Raw genomic sequence first — 21,209 nt, forward strand, 5'->3', positions numbered from 1 at the left:
GTGTTAAGAGAGAGATGGGAGGGGTTGAGCGGAGCTGAAGGGTGGGATTAAAAACAACAAGATAACTCATGTAAAATATACCATGTCCGTAAAATGTATATAGGTTCAGAACTTTTGTGAAACAGCACAGATACAAATATATGGCACTGGATGTTCTTCAGAGATAGATGGGAGGGGTTGAGGGTAGCTGAAGGATCAGACTGGATGGTGTTAGGAGATAGATGGGAGGGGTTGAGGGTAGCTGAAGGATCAGACTGGATGGTGTTAGGAGATAGATGGGAGGGGTTGAGGGTAGCTGAAGGATCAGACTGGATGGTGTTAGGAGATAGATGGGAGGGGTTGAGGGTAGCTGAAGGATCAGACTGGATGTTCTTCAGAGATAGATGGGAGGGATTGAGGGTAGCTGAAGGATGGGATTAAAAACAAACAAAAGATAACTATTGTAAAATACATTGTGTCTGTAAAATAAATACAGTATGTAGAAACTGTATAAACTGTTGTCTACTATTTTACTCCAAATAGGGTTGGGGGAAAATAATAAAAGGAAAATATATTTTTTAAAAGCTGATCTACCTGAGCAATAGTCTCATGTGGCTCAGTTGGTAGAGCATGGTGCTTGCAATGCCAGGGTTTTGAGTTTGATTCCCATGGGGGACAAGTAGGAAAATATATGCACTCAATACAGTAAGTCACTCTGGATAAGTGCGCTTGCTAAATGACAAAAATGGTAGTAGAACACATTGTGCAACAGCTTGATATTGTCACCAATGATCTGAGCCTTAAGGTGAGAATAGTCCATGATTTATGTAAGCCATCTGGTCCTTAAAGAAATATTAACATGGGAATCCCTTATTTGGACTTCACAAGGATTCTGTTGAGTTGATTGAGGATGAATTCATTAAGGATATTAACCTCTACAGCTGGTCCTATCCAACCTGCTACTTGCCTTCTAGTTGACTGACTGACTGGTCTACAATGGCAGCTTATCCAACTTGACCTGCTCCTTTTGTCAGGGTGATGTAGTAGTTCAAAAAGGAGAGCTCCCTGTCTCGTTACGCTGATGACGCTTTGTTTTCTCAACTCTCAGGCGACTTTGAATGGTTTTCATCTGGAGGTAACTCTTGTAGCGCTCCCGTTTGATGGTTGTCAGGTGGCTTCCATGATCTCACACATGCTTCCCCCTTACAGAGCTAATCTTCACATGATTCACAGTGGCTTGTCCTAAACCTTCACGTGAGGAGTTGCACGTAAGGCTTATAGTGATTTTGTAATTCGGAACTCCTGAGTTCCCTTAGATAGGCATAGAATTAGTTCAAGATGAGTGTGTGGGCCGGGTGCTTTTAAAAGGGCCATCTATTACTGCTACTCATCTATTACTGCTACTGCACGGTTTGTTCTCCTCAGAGCGATAAAGTCACACACGTAAAAGAAAAATAGGAAAAAACAAACATAATAGCATTCACAAAGAGACAGTCTATTATGTCTGCGACTGTCTGTGAATATATGAGCCTCCTACTAACTGTACAGAGTATGACACTGTATCCTGCGGGGCCGCCCCTGACAGCTCACATTACAGTATGGAAGCCTCAATTATAGGAGCATTTTCCTCTCCTCTCAGCAAGTTATACATTACAGAATGTTCTCTCACACAAGTGGCCGGTCCTCCACTTACAACAAGAGAGGAAAAGGGCTTTTCAATACCTCTCTCTTTTAGGACAGACTCAGTATTTATTTACTATGAAAATTGCAGCTAGAGTGCATTACACACACATATAGTATTTGATACACTGCCGATTTAGCAGGTTTTCCTACTTATAAAGCATGTAGAGGTCTGTAATTTTTTATCATAGGTACACTTCAACTCATTGTATGATTTTTAAGTAATTAATTTGCATTTTATTGCATGACATAAGTATTTGATCACCTACCAACCAGTAAAAAATCCAGCTCTCACAGACCTGTTAGTTTTTCTTTAAGAATCCCCCCTGTTCTCCACTCATTACCTGTATTAACTGCACCCGTTTGAACTCGTTACCTGTATAAAAGACACCTGCCCACACACTCAATCAAACAGACTCCAACCTCTCCACAATGGCCAAGACCAGAGAGCTGTGTAAGGACATCAGGGTTAAAATTGTAGACCTGCACAAGGCTGGGATGGGTTACAGGACAATAGGCAAGCAGCTTGGTGAGAAGGCAACAACTGTTGGCGCAATTATTAGAAAATGGAAGAAGTTCAAGATGAGGGTCAATCACCCTCGGTCTGGGGCTCCATGCAAGATCTCACCTTGTGGGGCATCAATGATCATGAGGAAGGTGAGGGATCAGCCCAGAACTACACGGCAGGACCTGGTCAATGACCTGAAGAGAGCTGGGTCCACAGACTCAGGAAAACCACTAGTAACACATTACGCCGTCATGAATTAAAATCCTGCAGCGCATGCAAGGTCCCCCTGCTCAAGCCAGCGCATGTCCAGGCCCGTCTGAAGTTTGCCAATGACCATCTGGATGATCCAAAGGAGGAATGGGAGAAGGTCATGTGGTCTGATGAGACAAAAATAGATCTTTTTGGTCTAAACTCAACTCGCCGTGTTTGGAGGATGAGGATGAGTACAACCCCAAGAACACCATGCCAACCGTAAAGCATGGAGGTGGAAACATCATTCTTTGGGGATGCTTTTCTGCACCGTATTGAGGGGAGGATGGATGGGGCCAAGTATTGTGAGATCTTGGCCAACAACCTCCTTCCCTCAGTAAGAGCATTGAAGATGGGTCGTGGCTGGGTCTTCCAGCACGACAATGACCCGAAACACACAGCCAGGGCAACTAAGTAAGAAGCATCTCAAGGTCCTGGAGTGGCCTAGCCAGTCTCCAGACCTGAATCCAATAGAAATTCTTTGGAGGGAGCTGAAAGTCCTTATTGCCCAGCGACAGCCCCGAAACCTGAAGGATCTGGAGAAGGTCTGCAGGGAGGAGTGGGTCAAAAGCCCTGCTGCAGTTCTAAGTTCTGCTTTTCTGATGTATCAAATACTTATGTCATGCAATAAAATGCAAATTAATTACTTAAAAATCATACAATGTGATTTTCTAGATTTTTGTTTTAGATTCCGTCTCTCACAGTTGAAGTGTACCTATGATAAAAATGACAGACCCCTACATGCTTTGTAAATAGGAAAACCTGCAAAATCGGCAGTGTATCAAATACTTGTTCTCCCCACTGTGTGTATATATATATATATATATATATATATATATATATATATATATATATATATATATATATATATATATATGTGCCATTTATCAGACACTTTTATCCAAAGCAACTTACAGTCATGCGTGCATGCATTTTAAGCATGCAAATACTATCATGCCATTTTATTCAATGGCTACAAAGGGTCTCTCTTCTACTGTGTGGTCAACATAAATCCTTATTTCATAGACAATGAAACAGTGGTGTACAGTGCTAGACCTTGACACGTTTCCCAGGGCGCAGTCAGGAGACATGAATTATAGCGAGCTATTACAGCATCTGAACAAGCCAAAATCGATTGAATCGCTACCTGTCATAGTGACCTGCCAGAGGATTGTAAGGCTAATAAACACAACATAGTAGTCTGCTGGTGTTACCTAATCAGATTCAATCAAGTTTACACTGGAGCGGTCGTATAACCAGAAGCAGCTGCATAGCTAGGTGAAAACCAGGGATTGTGTTTAGCCGTCATGCTATATGGTCCCTGGACTCGAAGGTCCTGTGGAGCTGTGGAGTACAGCCGGGCTGCAGTTGGTACGTAGAATAAGTGGAGGCGGACTCTGGCGCCCTTAGTCCTTATTCTTCAGAGTTATTCTGAGGTGCTGAAGTTACTAATCTCTTCTTCCCCTAATAAACCTCTTCAGAAATAGTTATGAGCTGCTAATTTCAGTGTGGGTGGACTTTTAGGTCTATACATACCTGTACATAACCCTGTACACTGCTGTTAAGAAAAATGGCACCCTTCTGATAGGGCCGGGACGATACCAGTATCGCGATACTCGTTAGTATCGTGGCAAGGAAACAAAACACGAAGAGGATTAAATCCTTTAGGAAAACAGCCCTAATGTAGGAAACAAACATAATTATGTTGTCAACCAGATTCACATGTATTTATTTTCCAAGCTACAGTATTTATTTTATTTGACCTTTATTTAACCAGGTAGGCTAGTTGAGAACAAGTTCTCATTTGCAACTGCGACCTGGCCAAGATAAAGCGTAGCAATTCGACACATACAAAAACACAGTTACACATGGAATAAACAAAACATACAGTCAATAATACAGTAGAACAAAAGAAAACAAAAAGTCCATATACAGTGAGTGCAAATGAGGTAAGTTAAGGAAATCAATAGGCCACGGTGGCGAAGTATAGCACGCAATATTTTACATACCAAAGAGTTTGATCTGCTCCGGGTTTTCATTTTCGCCATGGAAAGAATATTGCGATACTGGTATCGTCCGGCCCTACCTTCTGACACAGCTCTCCCTTGGGCTCCTCGAGCACTCAACTTTCTGCCGTCACTGCCCGTTTAAGTAAGACTATCGTGTAAATGCAGCTCGTTCCCCAGGCGGTAAGGCCTGTAAGGAGGCCTATGATGGAATAGCTGTTTTCCACATGGTAAACCACAACCAGTGTTTTGTAGTCTTCCACTCAGCCTCTGTGGCGGCAGAACCTTGAGCTAACCCAATCCGTCATACGCCACGGCCTCGCCAGGCTGTCTTCAGCCTCTCCCACGGAAATAAAACACCTACCAAAGTGCTGATCTGTTCAAGCATGAACAACCATGCATTGGAGAGGATGATAAAGCTGTAGCATGTGTGTCTGTCTGCATTTTTGTTTGATAAGTAAGAAAGATATTTCTGACAAGTGCTCCCTTTTGCAGGGAAATTAAGGTCTCAGCTTGGGACAACAGAGAAAAGGCTTAACTCATACACTGTACACATGCTTTTCTCATTTCTACTGCTACTTTGTTAATGAACTTGTTGGCATTGTCTTGCGACTAATCTCTTTGAGCTTGACGAGCAATGTACCCACATACAGTGGCAAAAAGACAACAGCTAAACCCTATATGTGGCTCCCATTCCCAGAACTTTGTCTTTGGATGCATCATTAATCAGTTTTCATGATGCGGATAGTGCGGTGACATAGAGCTGACCTTGGCGGAGTCATGGAGGAAAAGCCCAATGATGATTTCTTTTACATGTTTTCTCACTTCCTCTCTCTCTCTCTCCCTCTCTCTCTCTCTCTCTCGCTCTCTCTCTCAATGTCACGCTTTCCTTACTCCAGCGACCACCATATAACTGCAACCCCATTCCCCTCACTCATCCTGCTCTGCTCTGTGCTCCGGTCTGGATCCCCCCCTGTCAGTGCGCTCACATCCGCCATATTTCTTCTCTGTCCTCTCATACCTTAAGCCCACTGACCTCCTCCTGTTTCCTCACAGAGAGAGGACGAGAAAGAGCCTGTCTGTGTTCCTCATCCAGCCTGCTACTAGGACCTCTGTCGGCCCATAATAATGAATTTTTCCTCATTTGAATGACCGACTTGAAAAAAAGTCAATGCTTCAATTATGTTTTATAAACCATATGAGTGTCCATGTGGAAAATAATTACGCTTTACACAGCATCTCGCCTGCCTCCATCCTCATGATATCAACAGATGTTGACGCTCCTACGAACCTCTTGACCAGAGAAGTGACAGAGGACACTGTTACCGTGGAATGGCAGAAGGTACAGGCAGACATCGACGGCTACGTGATCAGCTACAGCTCTGCTGAGGGCTCCAGTGGGGAGATCCCTGTGGGGGCAGACAGCAGCTCCTACAGGCTGACTGGGCTGAGGCCTGGAGTCATCTACACAGTCTACATCTGGGCTGTCAAGGGCTCCCGGGTCAGCAGGAAGAGCTCCACAGAAGCTGAGACAGGTAAACTGTTGTGACTCTGATAGCATAATAATTAATCAATTAAATAATTTAATAGCGATCACGTTGTTTTTGTTTCCGTTCTAGAAATAGTCTTAAGTGACGTCTGTCTTTATGTTTTGATTCTGATGGCTTATGGAGGAATAGGAGAGATCTTCTCATCCTATGCTTTCTGTAGGTCCTTTGACAATCCTTTTCTTTTGGGCTATTGTGGATAGTTCTTCGGGCTGTATTTTCACCTTTTAAAGGATGGACTTTACATAATGGCAACATGGTAAAAAAAACAACAACTGTTAGGCAGACTTTCACCCTCTGATCTTTTGTGCATATTTCTCTTCCTTACATCTTTGCCAAGAGGGACACTCTCACTCAGACCTGTACTGGGAAGCTATTTTAAGTAATTCGGGTAGATACTTCTTTTGACATGAGTTTAGCTTAGCCTAGCATTGTGGAACATGTTTGTGACAAAGTTTTGGCGACAACAGAGGAGATTTAACTCAAAGGGAACTAGCAAGTATTTATTTTTCTCATTTAATTCTCAAGTGCAATACCAGATGACGCCTGCTGTCAGGAAATAGAGGCTATAGAAAAGCTCTGCGTAGTAAATGCCCTCTTGGCTCTCACATCGCAGACATATCATCACCCAGTGCTACTGTACTTTCTAAATCAATGTATGTTTTCTCTCCCACAATTCCATTGATACCCAAAGTGAACAATATGCTACATTAGGTTGTAGGTGACGTGGCGTTGTCTGGCCTTCAGGGACTGTTGGTGTGGGACATTGTGTTCATGGAAGCCTATAGCTGCCTAGTTATGGACACCTGTTTCAGTGAGAAAACGACTGAAACAGACATAGTACACTAACCTGTCCCATAAGTCAAATAACGGGATTCCACATGAATACAAACATCCAAAAGGGGTGAAATACAGACACGACCACGTCGGCAGGCAGCGCTCCCCCTGTTTCCTCTGCTGACTGGTTCGGGTAGGTTGGGGCAGGGTAGGATTACTGGATCAGCGAACAAATTAACTGTGATACCGGACTGTGGGAAGCTTTCTGCTCTCAAACAAGAGGCTAAATTGAGTCTAAAGTGGACACTGATATTTGATTTAAAAATGTCTGAAAATGTATTGGCGAAAGCCAAAAGCCGACACGCGTTGGTTTTACTTTGAAAAAGAAAGAAAGTAACATAATCCCGAACACATATAGCCTTTAGTGCCTGATACTTACATAGTATATACTGAAACAAATTACCTACTTACTTATACTGATACCTTTTCAGATCTGGATGCTCCTGCTAACCTGTTGACCAGAGAAGTGACAGAGGACACAACGACAGTAACATGGGAAAAAGTCCAAGCTGAAATTGACAGCTACGTGATCAGCTACAGCTCTGCTGAGGGCTCCAGTGGGGAGATCCCTGTGGGGGCAGACAGCAGCTCCTACAGGCTGACTGGGCTGAGGCCTGGAGTCATCTACACAGTCTACATCTGGGCTGTCAAGGGCTCCCGGGTCAGCAGGAAGAGCTCCACTGTAGCTGAGACAGGTCACAAACTTGTCTTGTAATTTAAAGGGTCAAAAAAACATGTGGATATCACAGGGGGCTGCTGAGGGGAGGACGGCTTATAATAATGTCTGGAGTGGAGTGAATAGAATGGCATCATGGAAATCATGAGTTTGATGTATTTGATACCATTGCAGTGATTCCGCTCCAGCCATTACCACAAGCCTGTCCTCCCCAATTAAGGTGTCACCAACCTCCTGTGGTGGATATGGCAGTTACTTAGAATAGGACACATTTGTAATAGATCTGGGACTATAAAAAGGAGTGTGTACCACAACAAATTATCTATCAAACTTGTTTCACTCGTCCTTAGTCATACCTCAACTGACCATCACAGATAATTATGTTTTCAAACAATATGTTATACATAAAGGGACATTCCACTCCAAAATGAAGGTTTGTCAGATGCTTTTTAGACATAAAAAGAATGTCAAGATGAGTCCACATCCCACGCCATTGGTTGCGTAGATCCAGCAAGTTCAATTCCTTAACCCCAAATGAAAAGAAAAGATAAGCACTGCAAAGCTGGAAATGACATGGTGCCTATCTTTCCTAGTCATTTAGAGGTTTGGCATATAGCTAGAATTATAAAACTGATGGCCTGGGATGGGAACTTATCTCAACAGAAGACCACTTTTGAGGTCTAAAAACACAAGACAAAATCTGATTTTGGAGAATAATTCCTCAAATATAAGACTGTAAATTGTATGCAAAATACTTGTGATACTTCGAAACAAATCTTTACTAGAGAAATATTTTGCCTGTCACAAAGTCTTTTTTTTTTGCACTTGTGAAAATGTGCAACATAACATTATTTCTCCTAGAGGGGAAAAAAATAACAGCATGGAACACTAATATGATATTTGACCCATTTACTAATGTCTCTCCAGATCTGGATGCTCCTACTAACCTCTTGACCAGAGAAGTGACCGAGGATACAGCCGATGTGTCGTGGGACAGACCTCTAGGGGACATCGACGGCTACATGATCAGCTACAGCTCTGCTGAGGGCTCCAGTGGGGAGATCCCTGTGGGGGCAGACAGCAGCTCCTACAGGCTGACTGGGCTGACGCCTGGAGTCATCTACACAGTCTACATCTGGGCTGTCAAGGGCTCCAGGGTCAGCAGGAAGAGCTCCACTGTAGCTGAGACAGGTCACTAAGTAGTCTCATACTTTTTGAGTGTGAGGGGTGAGATCCCACACACTGTTGAGATGTTAGTTTAGGGTTTGTCTTTGTTCAAGTTTCCATACCTGTAGGTAGGTAGGACTGAGGTCTGAGCAGACAGTTTACAGCTTCTGCTCCTTTTTATAACCTGTAGGGAACACAATATATGGTCTATACTTGTCATGTAGGTTTGTTTCTTATGGGTGGCACAAATTGGGATATGGGGAAGTGGAATGTGCAGGGTATATGCAAATGAAATACTGTATTATAATATTTAAGTTATAATGCCAGAGAAGCCGATGTTTGGAGGATATATTACCACGGGTGTTGTTAGGCCTAAGTCGAAGTCGTGTAATACTATAGAAATTACTTTAGTGTTTTTGCGGACTGTAGTGTTTTATTGACATTACTGTAGTATTTACTGTAGTTTTGTGGTGTGTAGTATACCCTATTATTTACTACATTATTTTCCAAAATTATATAGTAAGTACTACAAATGACCAAGGGATACTACATTGTGTAGTATAATATGCTACAGTATATTACAGTTCAATACAGAATTCCATTGTATATAATTTAGTATTCTATAGTAAACTGTAGTATTTGTTCATGTCCAACTACATGCCTAAATTCAAAATTAATGAAAAAAAAATAACTGTCTAAATTCATCATTTAAGATAGTGACTATAATTTGCATTCTTTTGGGATTTGGGATGAGGGCACATGACTAGATCTACATAACAGATGGCAAGGCACATGGACTTATATATCAATATTAGACCATTTATTTGGCCTGAAAACCTCTGACAAACTTTTATTTTGGTGTGTAGTCTGTTCCTTTAAAGTATCTCTTATACAATTACAGTGATTTACAGCTCTCTCAGGTACAGCAGGTCTTGATACAGTAAGTCAATTAAATGTCACAATCTTCATGACATGACACAGAAGAGCATTAACCCTTATATCAATGGTTCTCCAGATCTGGATGCTCCTACTAACCTCTTGACCAGAGAAGTGACCGAGGACACAGCCGATGTGTCGTGGGACAGACTTCGAGCAAACATCGACGGCTACGTGATCAGCTACAGCTCTGCTGAGGGCTCCAGTGGGGAGATCCCTGTGGGGGCAGACAGCAGCTCCTACAGGCTGACTGGGCTGAGGCCTGGAGTCATCTACACAGTCTACATCTGGGCTGTCAAGGGCTCCAGGGTCAGCAGGAAGAGCTCCACTGTAGCTGAAACAGGTCACTAACTAGTCTCATACTTTTTGAGTGTGAGGAGTGAGATCCCACACACTGTAGAGATGTTAATGAGTCATCTTTGTTCAAGTTTCCATAACCTGTAGGTAGGTAGGACTGAGGTCTGAACAGACAGTTTACAGCTTCTGCTCCTTTTTATAACCTGTAGGGAACACAATATACAGGTATGGTCTATACTTGTCATGTAGGTTTGTTACTTATGGGTGACACAAATTGGGATATGGGGGACTGGAATGGGCAATGTATTTGCAAATGCAATACTGTAATTTAATATACTATATTAATTACTTTAGTGTTTTTGCGGAGTGTAGTGTTTTATTGACATTACTGTAGTATTTACTGTAGTTTTGCAGTCTGTAATATACTGTTGTATTTACTATATTATTCTACAATATACTACAGAATTATATAGTAAGTACCACACATGACTGAGGGATACTACATTGTGTAGTACAATATACTACAGTATATTACAGAATTCTATAGTAAGTAATGTAGTATTCTATAGGAAACTGTAGTATTTGTTCATGTTCAACTATGTGCCTAAATCCCAAATGAATAGAAAATAAAAACTGCCCCAATTCGTAATTTAAGATAGTGCCTACATTTTACATTATTTTGGGATTTGGGATGATGGCACATGGGTACAGTAGATCTACACAACAAATGGCAAGGCACATGGACTTATATCCATATTAAACCATTTACGAGGCCTGATAATCTCTGACAAACTTTGATATTGGTGTGTGAACTGACCCTTTAAAATCTCTCTTACACAATTACAGTGATTTACAGCTCTCTCAGGTACAGCAGGTCTTGATACAGTAAATAATTTAAATGTCACAAACTTCATGACATGACACAGAAGAGCATTAACCCTTATATCAATGGTTCTCCAGATCTGGATGCTCCTACTAACCTCTTGACCAGAGAAGTGACCGAGGATACAGCCGATGTGTCGTGGGACAGACCTCTAGCGGACATTGACGGCTACATGATCAGCTACAGCTCTGCTGAGGGCTCCAGTGGGGAGATCCCTGTGGGGGCAGACAGCAGCTCCTACAGGCTGACTCGGCTGAGGCCTGGAGTCATCTACACAGTCTACATCTGGGCTGTCAAGGGCTCCAGGGTCAGCAGGAAGAGCTCCGCTGTAGCTGAGACAGGTCACTAACGAGTCTCATACTTTTTGAGTGTGAGGAGTGAGATCCCACACACTGTAGAGATATTAGTTTAGGGTTTGTCTTTGTTCAAGTTTCCATACCTGTAGGTAGGTAGGACTGAGGTCTGAACAGACAGTTTACAGCTTCTGCTCCTTTTTATAACCTGTAGGGAACACAATATATGGTCTATACTTGTCATGTAGGTTTGTCACTTATGTGTGGCACAAATTGGGATATGTGAATGGGCAGGGTATATGCAAATGAAATACTGTAGTATAATATTAAAGCCAACGTGCGTCTACACCTGCATTGCTTGCTGTTTGGGGTTTTAGGCTGGGTTTCTGTACAGCCCTTTGAGATATCAGCTGATGTAAGAAGGGCTATATAAATACATTTGATTTGATTTGATAAGGCCCGAGAAGCCAGTGTTTGGAGAATATAGTGCCACGGGTGTTGTTTGGCCTAAGTTGAAGTCGTGTAATACTATAGTAATTACTTTAGTGTTTTTGCGGACTGTAGTGTTTTATTGACATTACTGTAGTATTTACTGTAGTTTTGTGGCATGTAGTATACTGTATTATTTACTATATTATTGTAAAAAATGATATAGTAAGTACTACAAATGACCAAGGGATACTACATTGTGTAGTATAATATACTACAGTATACTACAGTTTACATCAGAATTCCATTGTATATAATGTAGTATTCTACAGTAAACTTTAGTATTTGTTCATGTCCAACTATGTGCCTAAATCCCAAATGAATGGAAAAGAAAATAACTGTAAATGTATAATTTAAGATAGTGCCTATATTTAGCATTCTTTTGGGATTTGGGATGAGGGCACATGGCTAGATCTACACAACAATTGCAAGGCACATGGACTTAAATATCAATATTAGACAATTTATTTGGCCTGAAAACCTCTGACAAACTTTGATTTTGGTGTATGAAATGTCCCTTTAAAATCTCTCTTATACAATGAGAGTGATTTACAGCTCTCTTATGTACAGCAGGTCTTGAAACAGTAAATTAATTAAATGTCACAATCTTCATGACATGACACAGAAGAGCATTAACCCTTATATCAATGGTTCTCCAGATCTGGATGGTCCTACTAACCTCTTGACCAGAGAAGTGACCGAGGATACAGCCGATGTGTCATGGGACAGACCTCTAGCGGACATCGACGGCTACGTGATCAGCTACAGCTCTGCTGAGGGCTCCAGTGGAGAGATCCCTGTAGGGGCAGACAGCAGCTCCTACAGGCTGACTGGGCTGAGGCCTGGAGTCATCTACACAGTCTACATCTGGGCTGTCAAGGGCTCCCGGGTCAGCAGGAAGAGCTCCACTGTAGCTGAAACAGGTCACTAACTAGTCTCATACTTTTTGAGTGTGAGGAGTGAGATCCCACACACTGTAGAGATGTTAATGAGTCATCTTTGTTCAAGTTTCCATAACCTGTAGGTACGTAGGACTGAGGTCTGAACAGACAGTTTACAGCTTCTGCTCCTTTTTATAACCTGTAGAGAACACAATGTATGGTCTATACTTGTTGTGTAGGTTTGCTACTTATGGGTGACACAAATTGGGATATGGGGGACTGGAATGGGCAATGTATTTACAAATGCAATACTGTAATTTAATATACTATATTAATTACTTTAGTGGTTTTGCGGAATGTAGTGTTTTATTGACATTACTGTAGTATTTACTGTAGTTTTGCAGTCTGTAATATACTGTTGTATTTACTATATTATTTTACAATACACTACAGAATTATATAGTAAGTACCACACATGACCGAGGGTACTCCATTGTGTAGTACAATATACCGCAGTATACTACAGAATTCTATAGTAAGTAATGTAGTATTCTATAGGAAACTGTAGTATTTGTTCATGTTCAACTATGTGCCTAAATCCCAAATGAATAGAAAATAAAAACTGCCCTAATTCATAATTTAAGATAGTGCCTACATTTTACATTATTTTGGGATTTGGGATGATGGCACATGGGTACAGTAGATCTACACAACAAATGGCAAGGCACATGGACTTATATCCATATTAAACCATTTATGAGGCCTGATAATCTCTGACAAACTTTGATATTGGTGTGTAAACTGACTTCATGACATGACACCGAAGAGCATTAACCCTTATATCAATGGTTCTCCAGATCTGGATGCTCCTACTAACCTCTTGACCAGAGAAGTGACCGAGGAGACAGCCGATGTGTCGTGGGACAGACCTCTAGCGGACATCGACGGCTACATGATCAGCTACAGCTCTGCTGAGGGCTCCAGTGGGGAGATCCCCGTGGGGGCAGACAGCAGCTCCTACAGGCTGACTGGGCTGAGGCCTGGAGTCATCTACACAGTCTACATCTGGGCTGTCAAGGGCTCCCGGGTCAGCAGGAAGAGCTCCACACCAGCTGAGACAGGTTATCTATTTGCCCTGGGGCTCCAGTCGACAGCCAAGTCTTTTCATGATAATTCCACGCATTCATTGTCCAATGAGGCAGAGATAGTCATTACTGAACAGGAGCTTATCTTGTGGAGGCATAATCATTGAGGAGCTGCAGGTTCCTCCACTCTTACTGGAATGCTGGTCAACTCTGACTAACAGTTCAAGGATCTGCTCATTATGTGAGACATATACAGTGACCTTTTTTGGAGAATAGAGATGGAGGAATGAAAGGCATGATAAATTATACAGAATCTTATTCAATGACTGCAACTGAACATAAATCCCGTTTTCATTTGACTGAATTGCTTATGTTTTGGATCTTCTCTTCATAGAAATGGATTCGCCTAAGAACCTAAAAGCGTCAGATGTTAAGCTGGACGCTGCGACCCTGACCTGGACTGCTCCCTTAGCCAGAATCGATGGCTACATCCTCACATTCAGAGCTGAGGATGGCACATTGACGGTACTTTGATTCTCACATGTTTCACCCTCTAGTAGTTGTAAACAGTGATGTATCCAATGTTATGACATCTGTGCATAGCTATATACATCTATTATCATTGTCAGTTATATTTTTTTATCTTTTAGTACTGGCGATCACAATGACCTTTCATCCTTTTGCTATTTGGTATTTTATTAGGATCCCCAGTAGCTATTGTGAAAGCAGCAGCTACTCTTCCTGGAGACCACACAAAACATGAAACATGACATAATACAGAACATTAATAAACAAAAAACAGCTCAAGGACAGAACTACATACATTTAAAAACCGGCACACATGACCTACATATCAATACATACACACAATATTTAGGTCAAATAGGGGAGAGGCATTGAGCGGTGAGGTGTTGCTTTAACTGTTTAAAAAAAAACAATGTTTACTGTTCATTTGAGCAATATGACCTGGGAGTTCCATGCAGCACTTGACCATGTGGCTGGACAATAATCAAGATAAGACAAAACTAGAGCCCACAGGATATACTTTCTGGAGTGTGGTGTCAGAGAAGCAGAGCATCTCTTTATAATGGACATGCCTCTTCCCATCTGTACAACCATTGAATCTATGTGTTTTGACCATGACAGTATAGTCTCCTCAACTTGTTCAACAGCCACACCATGCATTACCAGATCCAGCTGAGGTCTAGAGCTTATGGAATCATTTTTACCAAATACAATGCTCTTAGTTTTAGAGATGTTCAAGACCAGTTTATTACTGGCCAGCCATTCCAAAACTGCCTGCAACCTCTTAAGGGTTTCAGTGACTTAGCTGTGGTTGCTGACATGTACAGTGCCTTCGGAAAGTATTCAGACCCCTTTTTTGTTTGTTAGGTTACAGCCTTATTTTAAAATGGATTCAAATGTTTTTTCCCTCATCAATCTACACACGATACCCCATAAAGACAACGCAAGCACAGGTTTTTAGACATTTTAGCCAATTTATTCAAAATAAAACAACTGAAATATTACATTTACATAAGTATTCAGACCTTTTACTCAGTATTTTGTTGAAGCACCTTTGGCAGCGATTACAGACTTGAGTCTTCCTGGCTATGACGTGACAAGCTTGGCACACCTGTATTTAGGAAGTTTCTCCCATTCGTTTCTGCAGATCCTCTCAAGCGCTATCAGGTTCTCTTCATCTCTTCAGAGATGTTCGACTAGGTTCAAGTCCGGTCTCCGATTGGGTCACTCAAGGACATTCAGACATGTCCTGAAGCCACTCTTGCATTGTCTTGGTTTTGTGCTTAGGGTCGTTGTCCGGTTGGAAGGTGAACCTTCGCCCCATTCTGAGGTTCTGAGCGCTCTGGAGCAGGTTTTCATTAATTTTCTGCACTTTGCTCCGTTTATCTTTTCCTTGATTCTGACTAGTCTTCCAGTCCCTGCCTTTGAAAAACATCCCCACAGCATAATGCTGCCACCACCATGCTTTACCATAGGGATGGTGCCAGGTTTCCTCCAGATGTGACGCTTGGCATTCAGGCCAAAGAGTTCAATCTTGGTTTCATCAGACCTGTTCTGAAAGTCTTTAGGTGCCTTTTGGCAAACTCCAAGCGAGCTGTCATGTGCCTTTTATTGAGGAGTAGCTTCCGACTGGGTTCTTGGTCAACTCCCTGACCAAATTGAGGCCAAATTGTGCGGGGCACCGCATTGCTGTGCCCTTTCCCCATTTTGTAACAATGCGGTGTGCTCTGTAGAGTTCTGCATTGACATGATTGGTTGAAGGTAGGTGAGGGCGGGAGGTCCTGTATAAACACAAACTCACTTCCATGACAATTTACGTAACAGCTCTGCTCTGTGAAGCGCAAGAAGTATGAATAACCTGACTTCTGCAGAGGCCGTATTACAATGAAGTCTTAGGATTGACCATGCAGCGCCTTTTATGAGACAGAGCGGCGCTGTTTCACTCGCTTAGATCTTTTATCTGAGATTGATGTCTTTCTGTCAGCACGCATCTCCGGCAAATAAATGATCTATATTTTAAGGGCAAGGAGGTACTGTAGGGCGGACCAGGCCCCCAAAGGCCCGTCCATAACACCGGGCCTGATTTTATACAAGGTGTGCATCTTGTGCAAAAAAGAAATACTGTGTATATACCCCTGACCTCTAGTAGCAAAATATTGTAAAATCAACATAAATGGTCTTGAATTCTGTGTCAGTGACTCTTCTTTGTCCCAGCCAAGGATTATAATTCCTCTGTGTTCTGAATAGACTTTTGAGAAGAAGCTGAGGGAAGGAGAGAGCAGGTTTGCCATGTCAGGCCTGGAGATGGGAAAGAACTATATTGTTACCCTCCTCGCTTACAGAGGAGCAAAGAAGAGCAGAGTGATAGAGACCACATTCAAAACAGGTATGATGTGCCCTCTATGAACATCCTCCCTAGACCAAACTAGTCTGATTTATTCACATGTCAGTGTGGAGACGTTTGCATTTCACTAAGCTCTTGTGCTATTCATGTAGTATAATTAGTAATGTCTCATTCCTTTCTCATCTTTTAATTGGTCACATTGGTTAATTGGACAGCCAACCTTCTGGTCAATATGTTTATTGCTTTATCAGAGTAAATTAGTTAACACAACTTACTTTTTCCCCCCTGAAAATGAAAGCTTACTGACATCACTGTACTTGTACCTTTAACAGTGGGTTTGTTGCACCCGTTCCCCATGGACTGTACTCAGATTAAGACGAATGGTAACATGGCAAGTGGAATCTACACGATTTATATCAACAGTGATCGCACCAAGCCCATGGACGTGTACTGTGACATGGACACTGATGGCGGTGGATGGGTGGTATGGTCAAGCTAACGTACATTAGGATTCATGTTATTGATGGCTGAAAGAAAAACATGTCAGGATAGATTGAACATTACTCTCATCAATATAAACTGTCAATCAACTCTGTGTGTGAGCAGAGACTGAGATCTACGGTATATCACTCCACAGGTGTTACAAAGACGCAACAATGGACAGATGGACTTCATGAAGCGCTGGAGACAGTACATGGCCGGCTTTGGGAACATGACTGATGAGTTCTGGCTCGGTTAGTACTGCAAAGGCATCCCTTTAATCTCTTGTATCTAAATAGGACTGTTATGTCCCTAGGAGTTCCTCTCGTGGAATTGAAACTGATGATGCTGATGATGATGAAGATGATGCTGCTGCTCTGATGATGATGATGATGATGACGACGACCACAACGATGGTGATGATGACAACCACAATGATGATGTAAATCATCATCACAATTCTGTTACTCTAACCCATAGGCCTGGACAATATCTATGAGCTGACCAATACTCCTACCCAGTATGAGTTGCGAGTGGACCTGGGTGTGGGTTCAGAGAAGGCCTATGCCGTCTATGACAACTTCAAGATAGCCCCGGCAAAGCAGAAGTTCAAGCTGACCATCGGCAAATACAGAGGAACAGCAGGTGGACCAGCTCTTTGTATCTTTCTAACAATTTGTTAAAGCATACCTGCATAAATACTCTACACAATACACACCACACAAACCCAAAGCTCCAACCAACAAACATACCTATTATCACGCAATACCTTGAATACCTTCTATTTTTACAATGGTTTGCTAAAAATACATAAAAGCTGGCAGTTTGACGTCTACCTGCCATTTAGGGGTCTTTTACTACTGTCCTTCTCTGACTTGGATTGCGTACAACAATTCTGTGAATGTGGTATATGATTGTTTTCCAGGTGATGCCATGAACTACCATCAAGGTCGCCCATTCTCTACTGTTGACAATGACAATGACATTGCTCTTGGTAACTGCGCCCTGACTCACCGTGGCGCTTGGTGGTACAAGAACTGTCACCTTGCCAACCTGAACGGCAAATTCGGAGACAACAGACACAGCATGGTAAGAAGTGTTCTTATTTCTTATTTTTAATTCTCGTGTGTTATTGTTTTGTAGTACTACGTTGATATTGATTACTGCGTTGTTGGATTTAGAGCTGGCAAGAAAGGCATTTCACTGTACATTCAAAATTTGAAACTTGAAGTGTGCTCTTTAGTATTTTGGATCTAGTGGGAGATTTTTCCAGCAGATGGCAGTAATAGAATAATATAGAATCTATGGGGGCTGTCAATGAGCGTCCTGTAGGGGCTTTCCAATCTTAGTTTGAAATGGCTATGTCCTACATCTATGAACAATTTATTTTTCTTCTCAAAAAGCCTTATAAATAGCAGGGGCTAATAGATAACTTTCATTCTCAGAAAGTCTAACAAGAACTGTTTGTGTGTCTCTGCAAAGAAGAATGTTGGGAGAAAATGGAAGGGTATTATTTTGTCCTGTCACATTATACCATGTTTCTCTTAATAATATGTTTAATAATTTTACGTCTGTCTTGGTGTAGGCAACACAAACAGAGTTAATAGAAGTTTGCAAAGTGGATAAATCCATCCGTTTACCTAATGTTGATAGATTTAAAATAGTTCCAAAATGCTCATCAGCATGTGTCAGTCAGTATCATGAAACAACTGCCTGACTGGCTAATCTAATGTGTGGCTGTGCCTCTCTTTACCGGAGACTGGATTTATATCATGCCTATAACATCCATTTTTATTCCACCTTTATTTAACCAAGTAGGCCAGTTGAGAACAAGTTCTCATTTACATCTGAGACCTGGCCCAGTGCGACACAAACAACAAACAAAAACACAGAGTTACACATGGAATAAACAAGCGTACAGTCAATAACACAATAGAAAAAAAGAAAGTCTATATACAGTGTGTGCAAATGGCGTGAGGAGGAAGGAAATAAATAGGCCACAGTAGCGAAGTAATTACAATTTGGTCCCATATACAGCTCTCTGTGTAAAGGGCTCCACATGGAACTCAATAGGGTTCTACCTGGATCCAAAAAGGGTTCTTCAAATGGTTCTCCTATTGGAACAGCAAAAGAACCCTTTTAGGTTCTAGAAAACCACTTTTTTCCCCCTAAGAGTGTAGACCTATTAAAGACTGAAGCAGAATGAAAAACTGCCTGACTGTGTAATCTAATGTGTTGTCATGTGTCCCCCTAACCTCTACCAGGGTGTGAACTGGGAGCCATGGAAAGGCCACCTCATGTCTCTTGATTTCACTGAGATGAAGATCCGGCCAGTGAGCGCCGCCAGGAAGAGGAGGTCACTTAGCAGCAGAACAGCTCCCAGAAAATAGTCCCTCTGACTAACTAAAATATTCAATGGGAACCTCATTACAAACCAGGCAGAGTAGCTAGAGCCTCAACTCTATCACAGGATTACTGTATAACTTACCTCTGTAACGTATCACATGACTGTCTTTATTATGAATAGAGGTCCCCTTTGTGATAGCAAATTCATCAGGGACCCCCTCATAATCAGAACACAACTCGAGTGAGATAAAAATAGCATTCAAGGAGTTTTACTATGACTTCAGCAGTGCATGGCCAGACGAACCAAGTCTCAGGCCCTGGAAAGGAATGTTAAACATAATTTTCAAAATGTATATTGTTTGACTTTTTTTATCTGGCCAAGGACCCCTTGTGGACCCCACTTTAAGAATCCCTGAGCTAGATGACCCATTGACACCGTGTTTTTAGAATAGTTATACCGCTCTTGTTCACATTCATAACATAGCATAGACCCTGACCCTCTCTTCTAAGGTTTGGTCCCCTGCCTACCCAGCCTACTCTGTGTTAGCTAGACATCACATTTCAGATGTCATGCATAGGAAATAGAATGGATGATATGCTCCTGTGCTTGTAAGATTGTATTTTCAAATGTGTATTGTAGTTGTTGTATTATATTCATGCCACACATTCTCAGAGAAATAAAGTCCCCTCAAAAAAAGTTGCTTTTTAGCTCTAGCATCTACAGTATTGCCTGCAGTGTGTGAGATTGTTATTTGAATGGGACATGGCTTTGCAAAGTTATCAAATAGATGTATTTGAGATTAACCAAGAAATTTGATTCATACTTGAATGCTACATGCTCACTCAAATTCTAAGAAGAGAAACAAAGTGGAATATATTTGATTTCATTAGATTTTTTCCATGTGCAGTTGCTCTCTTTCCCCCCCAAAAAAGGTTTGACTTGCTTTTTACCATTCATGTCACGTTGTGACATAACTGCAGGGTTAACCCGATCTTCATACAGGATATTTGAAAATTGTCCCCATTTATCTCAATTTCGAATTGACTACTATGGTTTATTCTTTGTCAGACACAGTCTAGGGTAGCCTACACTTGAGTCATGTATCATCTACCACAAATTAAGCGCAGCAAGTTCAGACAGGGAACCTGAGTATTGGCTCCGGTGATGCATCAGCTGACATCGCACCAGTCATATTCTACAAACACTTTCTACGAGCTGACAAGGTAAAAATCTGTTGTTCTGCCCCTGAGCAAGGCAGTTAACCCACTGTTCCCCAGGCGCCGATGACATGGATGTTGATTAAGGCAGCCTCCAGCACCTCTCTGATTCAGAGTGGTTGGGTTAAATGCGGAAGACACATTTCAGTTGAATGCATTCAGTTATACAACTGACTAGGTATCCTTATATTAATTCATTCTCCGCAGCCTCTACTGCTGTTGGTCGTTCGATACCATGCGGTTGCATTTTCTGGTGAGCGCTGGTGTTCTTGGTGACATGCTAATGTTGTAACAGGCATACTCACCATGTATGTCTGTGTTCTGCTAGCTAGGTCATTCTTTGCTTATGCTCTGTAATCAGTGGTGACTCGTCATTTAGAGCCTCACCTGTTTTGAGCCATATCTGTAATTCTGGCATCCATTCATGTGACATATCCGTTTAGCAAACAATGTGAAAAAAAAGATCCTTGACTTAATAAAGCAGCATGCAAACTTGGTATATTTCTTTGAGTAAGGCAGCTCCAAAATGCAGCTGTTTCGGCCTGGCGCAGTGCTTTCTGTGGTGGAGGGGCAGCCAGCAAAAGCACAGAGCATAGGGGTTGTTCATCTTCTCTGGTTGCGCCATGATTGGTTCAGGATTCTGTCACTCATGGGGACACGACATCACAGCAGAATCTAAGGGAGAGCAAGGCAGTTCATCATGCCCCCTTGGGTGTTCTCATAGATTTACAGCAGAAGTGCCCGTCCGAGAAGGCTCAAGGTCATTGGTCACAGATGAAATAT

The 21,209-nt window shown here is 41.9% G+C and overlaps 1 protein-coding gene across 3 annotated transcripts in view; it reads left to right on the plus strand.

Moving 5' to 3' along the window:
* tnn (tenascin N) overlaps positions 1-20,907 on the plus strand; it is a 42,346-nt gene extending 21,439 nt beyond the window's left edge. The window contains exons 7-20 of one of the 3 annotated variants that reach the window (XM_046359951.1): positions 5,694-5,957; positions 7,238-7,501; positions 8,410-8,673; positions 9,665-9,928; positions 10,843-11,106; positions 12,207-12,470; positions 13,286-13,549; positions 13,908-14,038; positions 16,286-16,424; positions 16,715-16,866; positions 17,020-17,116; positions 17,343-17,507; positions 17,788-17,951; positions 19,127-20,907. In XM_046359951.1, the coding sequence (XP_046215907.1) occupies positions 5,694-5,957; positions 7,238-7,501; positions 8,410-8,673; positions 9,665-9,928; positions 10,843-11,106; positions 12,207-12,470; positions 13,286-13,549; positions 13,908-14,038; positions 16,286-16,424; positions 16,715-16,866; positions 17,020-17,116; positions 17,343-17,507; positions 17,788-17,951; positions 19,127-19,252 (2,822 nt within the window). In that variant the 3' untranslated portion in view covers positions 19,253-20,907. The remainder of the gene's footprint in view (positions 1-5,693; positions 5,958-7,237; positions 7,502-8,409; positions 8,674-9,664; positions 9,929-10,842; positions 11,107-12,206; positions 12,471-13,285; positions 13,550-13,907; positions 14,039-16,285; positions 16,425-16,714; positions 16,867-17,019; positions 17,117-17,342; positions 17,508-17,787; positions 17,952-19,126) is intronic. The other 2 variants (XM_046359952.1, XM_046359953.1) reach the window with 2 other exon arrangements.
* Positions 20,908-21,209: the final 302 nt, after the last annotated feature.

Source organism: Oncorhynchus gorbuscha, linkage group LG08 (genome assembly GCF_021184085.1).
Source record: "Oncorhynchus gorbuscha isolate QuinsamMale2020 ecotype Even-year linkage group LG08, OgorEven_v1.0, whole genome shotgun sequence".
In the NCBI taxonomy this organism is placed as follows: Eukaryota; Metazoa; Chordata; class Actinopteri; order Salmoniformes; family Salmonidae; genus Oncorhynchus; species Oncorhynchus gorbuscha.